At 30.1% G+C, this 16,899-nt stretch overlaps 1 protein-coding gene across 1 annotated transcript in view; it reads left to right on the top strand.

Annotated features, from left to right (window-relative positions):
• Nucleotides 1-16,899, top strand: part of LOC142321280 (uncharacterized) — a 305,947-nt gene that overhangs the window by 171,822 nt on the left and 117,226 nt on the right. Inside the window, exon 6 of the mRNA XM_075359277.1 lies at nt 14,720-14,842. Coding sequence (XP_075215392.1) covers nt 14,720-14,842 — 123 coding nt within the window. The remainder of the gene's footprint in view (nt 1-14,719; nt 14,843-16,899) is intronic.

Below are 16,899 nucleotides of genomic sequence, written 5' to 3'. Positions count from 1 at the left end.
AAGCTTAACATTTGATTGGATAAACCAATTTTTTATGACATTTGGTACAGAGACCCATGAATATGGGGTAATTTGTTGGTAAACGTTTACGATCAATATCTCCAGGAAGTGGGGTGAACAGTATTGTTTGGGGTCGATTTTCTCATAATTTCTCAAACATAACTCTACTTTATATTAAGATCAGTGCATGTCTATCTTACTGTTAAAAAAAAATTTCCCTCAAATTTTCCCCTTCCCAAGAATCGAAAAAAACTATCTTTTTTAAATTTATTGCATATTTTTAACAGATTTAAAAAAAAAATAATATCATCCCAATTTATAATAGTGGTGCAAATGGTTCAAAGAAAATACTTTAGGGCAATATTGGGGGTGGGAAAGCCAACATAGCATTATTTTTTCCAAGATATAATAATAAATAACCAATATCAGGAAAGTATAACAATTATGTTGTCAACAATTTTTTTAAAATTAATTTCTTAATATTTGCTGATGATGAATATTTCACAATCGAAATGTGCTTCTATACATATAGAGAATTATTTTTTTTAAACGGTACTTGAACTTATGTTATTTTAATATTAAAAAAATAGCTATACTTTTTTTACACTTCCAATTATTTAAATACAGTTACATTTTGTGCTAAAATAAGTTAAGTTGAAGAGAGAAAGTAAATTCTAAGGAAAAAATCTTAATATTAATTTATTTGAAATATAATAGAATTATTAGAATAATAATATTTTGTTTTTTTCTATGATTATGATTAAAGTTACATATACGCAAAATTATTACACCCAATTAAAATAAAATGTTTTACTTAATTTTTAAAATAAACCTTAATTTAAAAAATCTTTTCCATCTTTTGTATCTTTTACACAAGTTGTTGGTTTTTTTTTATTCTTTAAATGTAGACTTCTGTACAGGACGGCCTTTTGTTTATTGAAATAATCAACCTTATGTTATATTTTCCATGCATTTCGCACGTGCGGGTCTTGAACTTGGCTGGTTTTACATAAGTTTCTTTTCTCTTTTTTTTTAGGGAGTATTAAGATTTCTTATTGTGCGTATTATTATTATTCTAACAGCTTTTTTGTTTTCAAATTTTTTTTCATAGTACTAATGGAGGAATACCTGCATTTATCTAAACAATAGGACATGTAACTTTGAAAAAGATTATTATTGTAGTAAATCGTGGGTAAAAATCATTCATTTTTTTGGCAAATATTGAACAGAAAATGCTTGTTTAATTTTCTTTGAGGAAGATATGGATATATTGGACTCAGTGAAATAAATAAATAAAATTATATGTATAGGAAAGCGGTTAGAAATTATTACAACTTATAAATATTTTGCTTGTGTGTGTGTGTGTGTGTGTGTGTGTGTGTGCGGGTGGGTGTGTGGTTCAGAATATAATTTATGAATGTTTGAAGCATTTGAAAAACATCGTAGCTGTGCGGATTTCGAACGTAGAATCTTCTGAATAAAAGATAGATGAATTTTTTATTTATTTTTTAAACATTATTTTTCATTAATTTATCACATCGAAATTATTTCATTCTTATATGTGATTTATAACGTCATCACTGGATGTCTGGAGGAAAGAAAATTCTACTCGGCAGCATTCTTAGATGTTCAACAGGCCTTTGACAAGGTACGGTTGCCTGGCTTTCTTTTAAATTAAACTTCAATCGTACTACCTTGTCTTATGGAGTTATCTTGAGGGATGTTTCTCTCAGGTAAGATGAAATGATGAGTTATCATCTTCCGGCCGGGACTCGGTCGTTTATTGTCATGCCATGCCTCTAATGGGGAGCCCCCAGAGGGTCTCTCACCGGGACTACAGTCTTACCTTCCCCCTCCAAAAATGCTGCAAGGGAGTCCCATCCGATCGTTGATGGTGGACGCCGGAGCCCGGAGTTTATCGAAAGAAAAGTTTTTTGATATCACCAACCATTGGCCCAGGGGTGGAAAGAATGAGGTTTCGAAACAAAAAAATCATACCTCCCATAATTGGCACACTATCAATCGGTTTAAAGTGGTCGTTGATCTTCTTAATATTACCTAAAACTTCTGTCTGAAACAATTTTTAATATGACCAACCCTTACGGCAAGGGATGACCAAAATGTTGTTGGAATTGTAAGAAGATGGAGCTTGTCGTATATAAACATCTGAAACTTTTTTCACATGCTATCATTGTCGTACTGAGTAAATTTAAAGTTTTTCTTAACTTTAAGGTGGAAATCTTTTTTATCCCCCTACTTAGCACCAGTGAAATCCACTTCCGCCTTCCGGTGTACTGAAAGGGATATGTTTTTTTTGAAACATCTTTTATTATAATGACGTGGTTATTTTTTGTGTTTTCCTTTCCGTATCTTAAAAAAAATTAATAGTAAAATATTAACAAAAATATTAAATAATAATTTTATTGTTTAATTTTTTATTTTTTGAAGTCGGCGTCGTACTAAGAGTAAGTAGTGGGTTATTAATTTTTTTTTATATATATGTATATAAAAGAGCTAGCTCTTTTATATACAACAGCTGTGATCATTAGCCCGATGGAAATTTGTAGTGTATGAAAAGATAGCCTAACCGTGAGATTCGAACCTGGGATATCCCCACGAAATGCCTAGATGCTTACTACTCAACCGTTCCTTTTTAATTTAACGCAGACCTCAAAAAATTGAAATTTAAAAAAAATGAATAGAATTTTGTTACTTTTTGGTGCATTTAAAAAAAATTTCGTTTAATTTTTTATAATTATTTGATTGAAAGGTGAAATTTAGTGTATTTTATTAGATTTATAATATTATTCTTCACTAATCTTTAATTTAATATAGCTGTTAGAAATAATTGCTTAAATTTTTTTATAATATTTCAACTTATCACCAATTAAATTATAGTTAATTTAATTTTGCTATTTTCTGTTCAGTGAATACTAATTTTAATTTCTGTAATCGGTATCGCTTTATATATTTTTATATTATTTACGAGGTTATATTCAATGATCTAGTCGTGGTCGAATTTCATCGTGCTTAATAAATTCTTTTGTCACTTGAGATTTTGCTTTTAAACGTAACTCCTGAGTGTTGAGAGTACTTAAATGTAGGTGGAGTATTACGAGCAGTTTTTTAAAACCTTTCATTGATTCATTGAGTTTTTTTTTATTATTTTTAACCGAATGATTCTGTTGATATTATATTAAAGTATAATAAACTTCTGTTACAAAGTAGACTAAATTTTTTGTTCACTTTTTTATATATACAGGTGAAATACTTTCAGTAGAATTATTTATAAATTTTTAAAACAGATATAATATTTTAGAATATTCATTGTAAGGTTTTACGTTAATGACATGCACCTTTTTTTCCAGACATCTCTTAGTTCCAAAAATTAAAAACGCGGCCCACTTTCACCTCTTTTTACAAGGTTGTTCACCTTTTAAGAGCTTTTCATGCTTTGTCTGCAGTCTGGCTTTCTCTTCGCTTCAGCAGTCTCCCTTACCACTTCATTTCTTTCACGCTTCACTGAAATTATATCAATTAAATGTAATAAATTCACAGATTATGCAAATTATAAAAATCATTTTCCTCATTAATATTAGTCGAGGGTTTTTTAAAATTCTATTCTTATTAAGGTATCGTTATTATACCATTCAAATAATGTTGCTAGGTGCTCTAAGATTTTTAAAAACCGTATTTAAGCTTTTCGTACTTTTCAGATGACTCGCTTCAGGTGTTGATTAAAATGTAAATTCACGGTATGAGGTTGGAGAGAATGAATCATCTACCTCTCTCTACTGACTGACGGGTATTTTTTTTTCTTTTTTTATAATAAAATATTATTCAAAAAAAGAAGAAAACCATTCAGGACGGAGTTTCTTTCTTCATTTTTATTATTTATAAAAATGTTTTCAGTTCTGTCATTTCGAAATTAAAAATATTTTTTGTGTGTCTGTGCGTGGGAGTGTTTGTTATTTGTTTCTATGTGTATATTTTTTTACAGAAATAAATATGAAATCTAGAATTTTTCATTATTTTAGAGTTTTTTGAATCTATTCCATTTACATAATCATTCTTTTGTGAATTAAAAATTAGTTATTTTTATACTAAAGTATGAATACGGTTTCTCAAACCTGTCACATGAGAATTGATGCTATTTGCATTCGTATGTTATATTCCAATAATTGTTAAAACTGTTTTATCGCTCGCATTTACAAAAATATCTGTGAGTTTCGTTCAGTTTAATTCTAAAAAAAAACTTCTTTATTATGTAATAAAAAATAACTGATGAATATTTCTTAAAATCGATAAAGATGAAAACTAGTATTAGTTTTTGTTAATACTCAAGGCTTACGAACAGGATCACAGCGTTCGTTAGGCGTTATTATTTTTTATTCTGTATTTTACTTATGTATTTGTTTATTTTGTTTTTAATTTGAAACAACTAGCCAGTTAGTTTAATACTTAATCTGATAGCTTTTAAACCTGTTGTATTCGGGTTCAGTACCTGGCAAGGATCTGAAATTTTTTTCCGTTTATCATGTAACATGCTTATCTTATATTAAAATACGTAAAATATATTCCAGGTGTAAATAATAAAAAAATAATATTACAAGAATGTGTATAATTGATACCCGGTGATTCAAAAAGGACTTCACAATTTTAAAGCTTATAAATTTTATTTAGATAACTTACAGATTCGGTTGAGTTCTCAATTCAAAGAAAAACACATCAAGTTTTGACTGATGTAATTCATTAGTATTGAATTCGGCCACCAGTGCTGTCACCAGTTTTTTTCACTTCTATTTACCACAACCCCAGAGCCGGACCCACAATGAAGCATAACTACAGCTCTGGGGGTGCCATCGCCTCAAACTACCTCGGCAGAATTCAAGGTCTCACCCAGGTATCTGGAACCAGGTCTTTTGATTATTCGCCATGCCTCAATTGAGGGGACCCCAAAGGGTCCCCCCCCATCGGGACAACGGTCTTACATTCTCCCCACCTTGCCTAATAGGGAAACCCCGAAGATATCCCCCACTGAGACTACGGTTTGATTCGCCTGAGATGTTTCATCAATGTCCCCAGGATCTGTTACCAGTGTAGAAGAATAAAATGTCTTTTTCAGCCAACTCCATTGAACCAGTCGAAAAAGAGCCTCATCAAAGACCTTTTTCTCAAGGACCTGATCACGTCCTTGAGTCCAAGGATCACGTCAAGAAGTCCCCCTGATCACGTCCTCCATCAGGCATCTGAGTCAGATCTCCACCCGGGTCTGAGTGGCCACTTCTTGAAGCAGCACAGCTCGATCAGATGTTACACGCGCCAGCGTAGCTTCCTCCTTAATTTCCGGTTAAGTGGGCTGCTTTGCTTGAAGCTCTGTACCAATCTCATCTAAAACGTCCTTCACATCTCAATCATTCGAGCGAGCCCGTCAATGTTTAGGGAACACTCTTTGATCTCCGTTTTTGTGTTCACATTCTGTCTAATAAACGAACTCATCTCCCTCACATATTTAAGTAGAAATTTCTTATTGAAAGCTAGACACCTTGCCCGCCATTGAAAGCTTCTATCCTCGCTATTGGTTCCTCTCTCTTCTTCTGACTTCCCCTCTTCCATTTTGGACGCTACCTATGATAACCCGCGTCTCTCTTGATCAGAAACGTCTTTCCTGTTGGACAAGAAGCCTCTACAACTAGCCTTCGGCTTCTTCCCTTCAGCACAAGAGAGGGGAAAACCGCAGCCTCCGCTTCCCCGATGGCTTCGAAGCCGGCCGCTCACCTCCAATTTCATCATATGATCTCGTTGGTAGAGGCGGGAAATTCTCCTCGAATTCTCCACCACGCCCAACTTCTGTAGTAGTCGGAATTGGCTAACTTACACCCATCTGCTGTCGCCGAGCGTCTCCTTCATCTTCCTCTCCTTACCTCTGGGCTAGAAATGGGACGCCTCCAAACGTCGATATTCTTCAGCTTTGGTCTCTGTAGCGCTATCAGTCCCGCTACTATCATGGAGAGCCTCCTGCACTACCAGAGTCTTCGTCTTGCGATATTCTCATCCCCGCGGATGAACGAAATCCGGATGGAAAACCATCACGAGAGGCGGGCTCGCACCCTTTGACTCTCCCCCCAAGATGTGACATGACGAGAAAAAATACAAAATATTTCCTTAGTCCAAGCACCAAAAAATTCTAAGTCGATATAACAAGTCAGATACGTTAACGTAATGTTTGTTACCAGCAAAATAAAGTTTCCGATACTGAAAAACAAGAACAAAAAAATAAAAATCTCCAAAACCGAAAGAAAATGGGATTAAAAAACAGTAAAAATACCACAAAAATGTTTTAAAACTTTGTAAATAAATGCAGAGTAGTAAAGAAACCGATATGTAGCAACGGCGTAAACTCTGTAACAGCGGTGAGTTACTGTTAAAAAAATTGTAGGCATACAATTATTCTTGGCACTAAATCATCGTTGAGATAAGTTGTTCTATTAAATATCCAAAACCACCAGGACGCCCACGCGTCCCTGAAACTGCTGTAGAACAACTCAGAGAAAGCTTTGCAAGTAGTCCGAAGAAATCAACTCGACGTGCATCACGTGGGACTGGCATTTCACAAACGACTATTTCGTGCGTATTACGTAAACTATTGCACTTTAAGCCATACAAACTAACCGTTGTTCAACATATTACAGATGACGACAAATAGATAAATTATGTTAGCTTAAAAAAATTCTTATAGTGGTTAATTCATAAAATAGAGTGCAATGTATCGAAATTTATATTATAATATATATGAGAGTACTGTATGTGTTTTTTTAATTCGACTACACTTCGTTATATATATATATATATATATATATATATATATATATATATATATATATCAATGATTCCATCCAAGCAGTATAATACAAAGAAAGATATTTATACATATATTAGTACATTCCGTAATTTTTTTTCATGAATAACGCGTTTTGTAGATACCACCATTATCAGTTCTTTTCTTAAATAACGCTAAATTTTTTAAATTATATTTATACTTGATATTAAAAACTAATGCGTAAAACAGCTATATTAAATAATAAAACTTCCATCTTATTTTATTATACCTATCTTTATCTATTATAAACAACAAAACCGTTCTATTATGGTTTACTATTTATCGCATAAGTATCTAAAAAAAATATTATATACCTAGTGTAAAACTACAAGGGCAGAATCAACTAACGTATACAAAATGCATCATTCATATTTAAATGTATTTGGCTAAAATAAATGTTAAAGTGTTAAAAAAAATAAATATAAATAATAAAAAAATCGGTAATAACTGATTTATTTTTTTAATTTTCCGATAATAAATAAAAAAATATACATTATAAGTATTTTTATTATAAATATCATACGCTATGTATTATTTAGTAATCACGTTATTCTTTCTACAGAAAACAGATAAGCTAAAAAAGGTGAAAATGGTAGAAATTGATTGGAGTGGGAAGTCAATGCAGAAAACTTATTTAATTAAAGAACGAGATTTAATTTTTTTAAGAAGATACAGGAAAGTATTGTCCGTTACCAATTCAAGTTACTTTTTAATAAAATTGGCGACAAAACTTTTATACGTTTTGACATAAAAGTTAAGTTTTCTGGGTAGTTGAATGACTAAAAAAAAGATACCAATTCGATATCTTTAACAGTTAAGGAATTTCGTAGGTTTTTTGAGATAACAATACTTGAAGAATTTCTAAAAAGTATATTCAAGGAAAGGTTTTTGTGTTACAAATATCGTTAAAATCGACCTAGTAGAATTCTAGAAATAACCATGTTTTTATATAAATCTTAACCTATTATATAATAAAATATAGAGGAAAAGTATGTTGATTAACTTAAATTTGACTCTGAAAATAATTACAATTTTGGATTCAGAGGTGCACAAAGTGCGTGTGCATGCGCGCGCGCATTAATTTTGTTTAGTGCTCCGAATAAACTACCAGTTTTTCATGAAGATTAATTTTTATTTTCATAAGATCGATTCATATACGAGTACACGGAGGTATTTATGTTATCAAATTAAATTTAATGAAATAGTTGCTTGAATGACTAGGAAGTTATTGAGAGAAAAGCGAAATGAACTTAACAAAATTTCACTAATACTTGTTTTTTTTTTTTGCTTATCAGAAAAAGAATGTTATCAAAAATGTTTCCTCAGGAATTAATAAAATGTTTAAATAATTGTTTGTTGTATTCTTACAGCATCCTTATGTCCAAAAATTTGATTATATAAATTTAACTTCTGATTCTATTTCAATTTTCATTTACTTAATGCATTATTAAGGCAGGAAAATTTTTCAACCATTGTCAGAGAGGGTTATGAGATTATACATCTACACCAGTAAAAAATAGCAGTTTTATTAACTTTTTAATGTCCATCCTACTGACTTGAGGGATTTTTCCCAAATGAGCTGTTATCTGTGTTGAACAGTTTTTTCATACTTTCAGAGGGTTATGGATGATAGTACCTCTGAAAAAAAAGAGTTGTTTGAATTATTAAGACTGTTTACTGTGTCAGACTATTATTTGAATTTTTTATATTTTCTAAATGAAACGTTATCTGGTTGGAGATAGTTTTCAATATTTATTGCTTTAGTAAAGGGTGAATTTTTAAATGATTTTTAAAAATCAATATTTTGTATAACTGGTTTAAACGCTGGGGTTTTACTTAGTTAAGTTTGTATTATTTAAAACAAAGTACAACAGTACATTACTATTGTTATTTTTAATTTGTATGTACCATTTTTTATAATTTTTACGGTTTTAACAAACCGTTTTAACATTTTTTAAGATTATTTTTTAGTTACATAAATAAATTAGAAAATATATGATGTTATAAATTTTATCACTAGAGAATAGTTAAATTTTAATCTGTGTGAAATTCTGGGTGAAAAACTGCATCGTAGCCAATTAATGGATATTCTACTTCCTAAAAAAAAATTGTTTTTTTAAGTTTTGTTCGTTTCCAAATATTTGTTTTCATTATTTGTACATTAATAACAGGTGTTTAAAGCTTGGTTTTTATTACTGGATTTCTTTCTGAATTCGAAATATTTCTTTGTACTCCGTATTAGGTAGCTAATGCCGGTAAAACACCCACGATTGTGTATAAATATATACATAGCACATATATATATATATATATATATATTTTTTTTTTAACAGTTCATCCCCTGTGTAGTTCCTCCCTTTTATTCCACCTTCACTTATATTCTTTATCAACCCTTCATGTCTCTAGACGTGTCCAATTAGTATTTCTCCCCTCATTGTCTGGTTCCTTCAAAAACCTTTTCTTTGCTTAGCTTTCTTGTAAGCCCTTCGTTTGTTCGCCCATCTTATTTTAAAAATGTTATAGTTTTCCACTGAAGGTTTCCAGGTTTTCTTGTTTATATTTACTAATATATATATATATATATATATATATATATATATATATATTTTCTTTTTTGAATTGAAGATCTTATTTTAAAGTTTTATTCTGCAGAGTCTACTTCCTTTCCCGCCCGCCCTTCCTTTCAGCTCTACTTCTTGTTTTCTTCGTTTCACATTCTGTAAAATAACGAATTTTTCGTTTCGCTTCTTTTATTTAATATTTGTTATATTCTTTTATTGAAATAAATTACTCCTTTTACAAATTTATTAACAATCGAGATAATAAATTCTGTTATATTTTTATATTTTTGAAATATTTTATTAAAATTCATCCGTAGCATATAAATCAGAAAAACTGTTACCACAAATTCCTGTTTAAAATTTCAAAAAAGTAGTTGTGGAAGTTATATATAATTCTATTTTTTGTGATCCTCATCAATTTTGTTATTAAATTATACTGAGAATATTTATTAAAATATTGTTTACAAAAAAGGGAACTATTTAATTTTATTTTCCAAGCAGTGTAGCTCTAGAGGTATGCTTGTGTATCTGGGGCAATTTGTTGGTAAAATGTTGGGGGTCATCTCCAGGGGATAGATCGTTTTTTGGGGATCAATTTTCCCTAAAATGTATCAAATATAATTCCACTTTTATTGAGCTCAGTACATACGTTCATGCATACCTTACAATTTTAAAAAAAACATTTTGCTCCAAAATTTCTCTTTCCTCAAAAATCGAAAAACATTTTTTTATCTATTGCATATTTTTTAACTGAATTTTTTAAATGTCTTCCTAGGCATGGTACTAATCCAAGGAACACAAAAAATACTTTGGGAACAATATTGGGGCGGGGAGCCGATCAAAGCTTAAAAATATTCATTTTTATAAATTTTTTAAACTTTCGTTATTACCCACGCATCACCAGGCAGTAGGCCTACGCTTGCGCACCGTAATGCAGGCTGATCATTTTTGCCTATTTTTATTTACTCCACTAAATGTAATAAAAATTATTAATATTATATTAATAAAAATAAATTATTAATAATAAAAAGTATCACCTTGCATTATGGTGCGCAAGCGTAAAAAAAAATAAATTGTGAAAAATAAATTGTTGCGTGTTAAAAATTAAATTGGGTTAATTGTTTCCAATAACTCAATTTTTGTCAACAAATTTTTGCAAATGAGGTACCATTTTGTTCAAAATAAAATTCTTAATAAATTTTGTCAAAGTAAAAATTTGATCAAACAAATAATTACAAGAACATTGAAGATCAAAAAATTAAGATGGCAGCTATTTTGCAATTTTTGGAGGTGACGTTTTCAAAATTTTTTATTTTGTAGAAGATATTAGTCCTAGATTGGCCAAATTTAATTAAAGTAGGTTTACTTGTTGCTGATAATTAATTTTTTTGTTGAAAATCACAAAATCGCGTCCACAAGGAAAGCAAAGCAAAATATGCACGTATACATACATAAGCAAAAAAAAAGCCAAAATCCCAAAAAGCAAAAAAAGAAAAAAAATACTACATATATATGTATTTTAAGTTAAACCTGCAAATTTTGAATGAATTAAAAATCATCTTCTAATTTCGTCAAAATATAAGTCGAAAAAATAATATTTCGGATTTTCGTTTTATATTTCGGTTTTATTTTTGATAACAATAACATAAATATTGATCTGAAGAAGATTCAAAAAGATCTGGTAAATACACAAGAATTATTTGCCGGCCTCTGTGGCGCGAGTGGTAGCGTCTCGGCCTTTCATCCGGAGGTCCTGGATTCGAATCCCGGTCAACCACGACATATTTCATACGCTACATTTCCATATCCCCACAAGCTTCAAGCTTATGGGGCGAACAAACAAACAAACAAAATAAAAATTATTTAAATAGTGTATTTCGTATTTGAATCTAACAAAAAACAGGGCCAAAACGTACGTATGTACTACATTTTCCTAAAATTCCTATGGAATTTTTTATACATTTTTGGACTCAGGGTTCGTAAAACGTCGACATTTTCAAAACCACGATATTGAAATTTTATATTTATTGCTGTACTTTCACGTTAGAGTATAGATGAAAAACAGCTTCTACGATTTTTTTAGTTTTTATAGCTGCTGTATATCAGCTATAGGGAATGCCGGGAAATTCAAAAAAATTAACCTTTTATATTCTGTATAGACTATATAACAGATCTTTCAATTGTTTATCCCTATAATTATATTTTTTCAGTTTATCATATTTCAAATATATTTACTTAACTAGAAGTTTGTAATTGTTTAGAGGTCGAATAATTTCTTAATTTAAAAGTTGTACATTGTTAGTTAAAAGAAATCGTTTTTAACGGATAAAAAATATGCACTTTTAATTGTATTTATAATTAATTTTTTAATAAAAAAAATTGGTTATTTTAATTAAATTTAGTAGACAGAAAACTTAAATATTTAGTTCGTGAATGGAAGATTTTAATTTGGTATGTTAGGTTTTTTATACAAATAAAAGAGTTAACAGTAGATTTAACTTAAAGTAATATGACAGAGATCTGTTCGTGGATTTAGTTCATTTTACTGGTGAACATAAAGAAGCGCAGTTATTTATCTATTACTAACGCTTCTACCGGCGTGCCCTAGGCACGCCCTCCGGGCGGGTTGCCCTGGAGGCCGGCGTCTCGGAATGGGATTATTAGGTGTCCAAAATTGATTACCTCTTCATCCCAAGAACTAAAATACACTTTACTGGTTCTTATTGCCCAGTGTGGAGAATTTATATCATCGATTTTTGGTTACTGGTCGTTTTTCAAGCTACTGCTTCTTCTGGTTAATATCGGAGATAATAATTAGTATTTATGATTTCATACACTTAGTAAAAAAACGTTTTGTAAAAAAAAAAAAAAAAAAAAAAAAAATATTACTTCTTAAAGAAAATATGATATTTATAAGAAATATGATATTTATAATAAGAATTCCCTTACAAGAAAAACTACACATAATTCAGTCAGAGTACTCTGTAACGGGTTCTAAATAGAACTATAAAAATTTATTTTAAATTAATAAAAATTCGATATTAAATAATAATAGAATACACGAATTCATAAAATGAATTAAAATATTAGTATTAATAATTTTAAAAAGTGTTAACAGTCCTTTTTTTAAATTAAAATGAATATTCGATGAATAATGAATATGAAAACTAAATGAAATCAGAAAAGGATGATGAAGAATGATTAGCAGAAACAGTTTTCCAGTTGTATCACGGTTAATTTTAGTAATTATTTTTTGTTTATAGTTCATTATTTTACGAAGAAAAACACATAAATTAAAGAATATATTATTAATATATCTTATATAACATATATATCGATTAAAGAAAAAAATATATGTTAGTATAAATAATAAAAAGTACAAGTAATAAACATATAATATAACAAGTATACACCAGACCACCAAGAGACATGTACTAACGAATCGGGATTTTCCGCCAGTGATCGGAACATTCCGGTGTCTGTTATATGAGCACATTGGTTGTACAGATGATATCACTCGGACTACTGGTGTTTTATGTGTTCAGCTAAGGAGGACGGACACCCACACACACAGACAGAGACACACATACAGATGCCCTTTAGTAGGTAGGATTTTATTTTACATTGTTATAATCTAAACTTACAGTTTTATAATTTGTAGACTGAAAATAGATTTGTTGAGTGCTTGTTAATGTAATGAATGTATCAGTTGTATGTAATTGTGTAATTAACTAAATAAGTCCGTATATTGTTTCTATCTTTTAAATGTATCATTATTGACAGGATCGTGTGTAGTTTCTTGATTTTTGTATACAGTGTTGAATGTTTAATTTCTTCATAAATTGTAAGTTTATTGACATCTATCTTGATACGTATCTGAATGAGTATTTTCGAAGTATTTTTTTTCGAAGTATTTTTCTCCGGAAATCTCTGAAGCATTTCAATATTTTCGTACTTAGTACCTTGAGTTTTATACTGTATATTCAAACCTGTTTTTGAATTACTTGCTTGTTAATAGTTTGTGGTAATTTTCTTATTTTTTTATTGAGCATGTAATAAAATGTTGGATACTTTCATTTTAAGATTATTAGTTTGTTTTTTATTGCATGTTTCTTCTAGGTAAGCCGACGATATAAATGAAAACCAAGATACTTAGCTGCATCAAATTTTACAAATTTTAACTCACCGGGTAGGGCTAGTGGCAAACTTGTCGTCGTAAATCAGCTGCTTTCGGATTCAAAGTTCTCAGGTTCAAATTCTAATAAGGGTAGTTACTTTTATTCCAATTTGAATACTAGATTGTGGATATCGGTGTTCTTTGGTGGTTGAGTTTCAATTAACCGCACGTCTCAGTAGTCGATCTGAGTTTGTTCAAGACTACAAATTTACCGGTACAGAACATTACACTGATAACTACGCTAATAACTTTAATTTTTGATGCGGGTATAAATAAAAGTATTAGAAAGAAATTACAAATTGTGCATTTTTTGCACTTATTAGACAGTACGTAAATATATAAAATTTTTATAATTACGATATATGGTGTTTCATAATTTTTTTATTCCAGTGTTACAAATAAAAGTTCAGATACTGCGTTTTGAATTTTTTATTATTACTGAAATAGTAGGACATGATGTCAGTCAAATAAATTATTTTTCACACTGTAAAGTTCAGAGTTGAAATATCGTCCTAGAAGTAATAGAATATTCTGTTGAACCTGTAAAAAAATCTACATTTACAGAAAACCTATAAAAAGTCACCTTCTTTTACATCTAAAAAGAAAAGTGTCGGCATTATCTTTGTCTATCGAGAGTAAGTTGTAAAAAACTTGAAAATCCACTATGAATTTTAATAACTAGGCTATTCGTCCACCGAAATTTTCAGTATGTTGTCAAAGGAATTGAAAAAATTGTTCCTCTTGTAACGAAGTCTTCCATTATAAGTTTTTTGGAAATGTATGCTTATAACAATAACATGACTATTTATCACTTTCAAGTTTTAAAATTATTGTCACAAGTTTATTTAATTTAGCCTACTTCTTTAAATATGCTTATCCCTATAATATTTTTTTTTTTTTACCGTTTGTAACATGATCTTATATGTTCCTTTTTATAAATTTTTAATTTTATTAAAGAAAATCTCTCTCACATGCGTTATTTCTCTATTACAAAAATAAATACATCTTTAAATAATTTCCCAATCGCCTTTAACACATTTATTAATTTTATTATTATTTGTTTTTTAATTCCGATATTTATAAATTATTTAATTTTCACAGGTTGGTACACCTGAGGCTCTTGATCCACCACCAACAGTACTGCCTCCAATGGATTATGATAGACTGAGATTTTTACAAAAAGCACCCGGATGTGGTGCCAACTTTGAAGAAACCATCCATAGGGTAATTATATATTTTTTACGTACTACTTTCATTCATGTTTTGTGGGAAAATTTAACACATTAATAGAATTCATTCATGAACTCATCCTTGTTATTTCAATAGTCATGTTGCGTTATTTCTCTCATTAAAAAATAAGATATTCCTTTTTTCATCGATTACCTTTTTCCTTTTAAGAAAAAAATAATTTTCTGATATCTCGTCTTGATTAAGCTGCATTTTATTTTTATTTTCCCGGCTTTTGTAATATAGAATAGGGTAATTACGGTATTAAACGGTTCAAAATTTTAGGGATCCATTTTATGATATTTTTAAGTTCCATAGAATAAAAGTACAGTCAAAATCTAGGGCACGTATCTGAAAGTATGGACATGCTCGTTTCGGCACCTATTTTATTTCGTATAATCGTGAAATTAGGTGTGATTAGACGTACCGGACATTGATATTATTAATTTGCTTTTTAGAAAATCGAACAATAAGATAAAATAATTTTCTTTTAATTCTAGTAAGGTTAAAAACAACTGATAGGTTTTTGAATTACCGGGAAAGATGTCACAACGTTTGAATGATGCAACACTTAATTGTATTTTTTAAATTTATTTCCCAACATGTTTTTTTAACCAAAATTTTAGTTTTTCTTAAATGCCTTGTAACTTTCTTATAATTACATTTTCCTTTTGAGTTTTCATCTAATATTCAATACTTGGATGTTTATAACATAACAAATACTTCCTTCATCTTACAATAATTAGTCAGGCAACCGCCTATAGAGACTACATGCGACTCCATCCGCGAAGGGAATGTGGTTGGATCCTCCACGAAACTAGGGCCTTCATCAGGTGGATTCCTGTTAGAACGAAAGACGCTAGCACCGAGAGACCTTCAGACGGATTGAAGGGGAATCGCGTCGGGAGGAAGACGCAAGTCTTCCAAGGAATAACCCGAGTAAAAATAATTTTCAAATCACGATCTTCGAAGGATCGGAACGCAGTACCAAGCTAAGCTCCGTCTATCTTAAAACCAAATCAAAAATAAATACCATATATAATAGTTATTAAAAATGGAATATCCACCAGATAAATTGAAAGACCTAAGCAACAAGGGATGATGTCCAGAATCTACAGTAAATACGGGGATAAAACATTCCCGACATCCTTGTGTTTCGTTCCGTTTTCACATAACTTCTTAGCCGTCTGTTTATAAAAGTTTATTATTTTTAAAAAAGAAATAATAAAATAAGGTAGAATTAAAAGAAAGAATATATATATTAACTCTTGATCTGTCATCCTTATTAATTTCTTCTCTTACAGCTAATGCAAATGGTCCTACTTTACGAGCGTTCTTCTTTGTTATATATCAGAATTAGTAAAGCACTTAAACAAGGTTTTTTCCAACTTCTTAATTTATGATGAAGAGTAGTAGTAGTAGTATTCATTATTTATATTTTATATTTTAGGTTACAATTTTTATTTGTATTTTCAACTGCAAAAATCGCCTATATCTTAAACAATATATAAATAATAATTTTTTTTTTATTTGTAATTTTCGTTTCTCACAGTTCTACATGATATTTATGTTTTCACATTTCTGTTTTAACAAGACAGAAATAATGGAAAAATGACGAGCAGCTTTCTGATCCTACGTATAAATTAAAATGAAAGCTATTGTTACTTATTAAAAGAATGTGAACTTTTACTTCTCCGTCTAGATAGCGCTGTAGCTCTAGAAGGGAAAGTATTGTAATCGATCCAATTTAGGCATATGCGGTTTTCTTCGGATCTTGACGTTTTGACTCCTAAGGAACCCAAAAAAACGGATGGAAATTTTCCGGATATTAATGTTTGTATTTACATATGTGTGCGTGTTCGTTGTTGACCTTTAAATCACCTTATATCTCCGGAATTTCTGAACCGATTTTGATCAAACATGGTCAGGTTACTTCTATATATGGGGCATTAATATCATTAAATTTTCAACTTAAAAGGTTATGGGGATGAGGTTGTAGAGCAAGGTCACCCTCAGTATCTCGAGATTTCCTCTAATTAAGGTCTTATTTTACT

The sequence above is a fragment of the Lycorma delicatula genome, chromosome 3, assembly GCF_047948215.1.
Source record: "Lycorma delicatula isolate Av1 chromosome 3, ASM4794821v1, whole genome shotgun sequence".
Taxonomy (NCBI): domain Eukaryota; kingdom Metazoa; phylum Arthropoda; class Insecta; order Hemiptera; family Fulgoridae; genus Lycorma; species Lycorma delicatula.
This window is presented reverse-complemented; position numbering and strand designations above follow the sequence as displayed.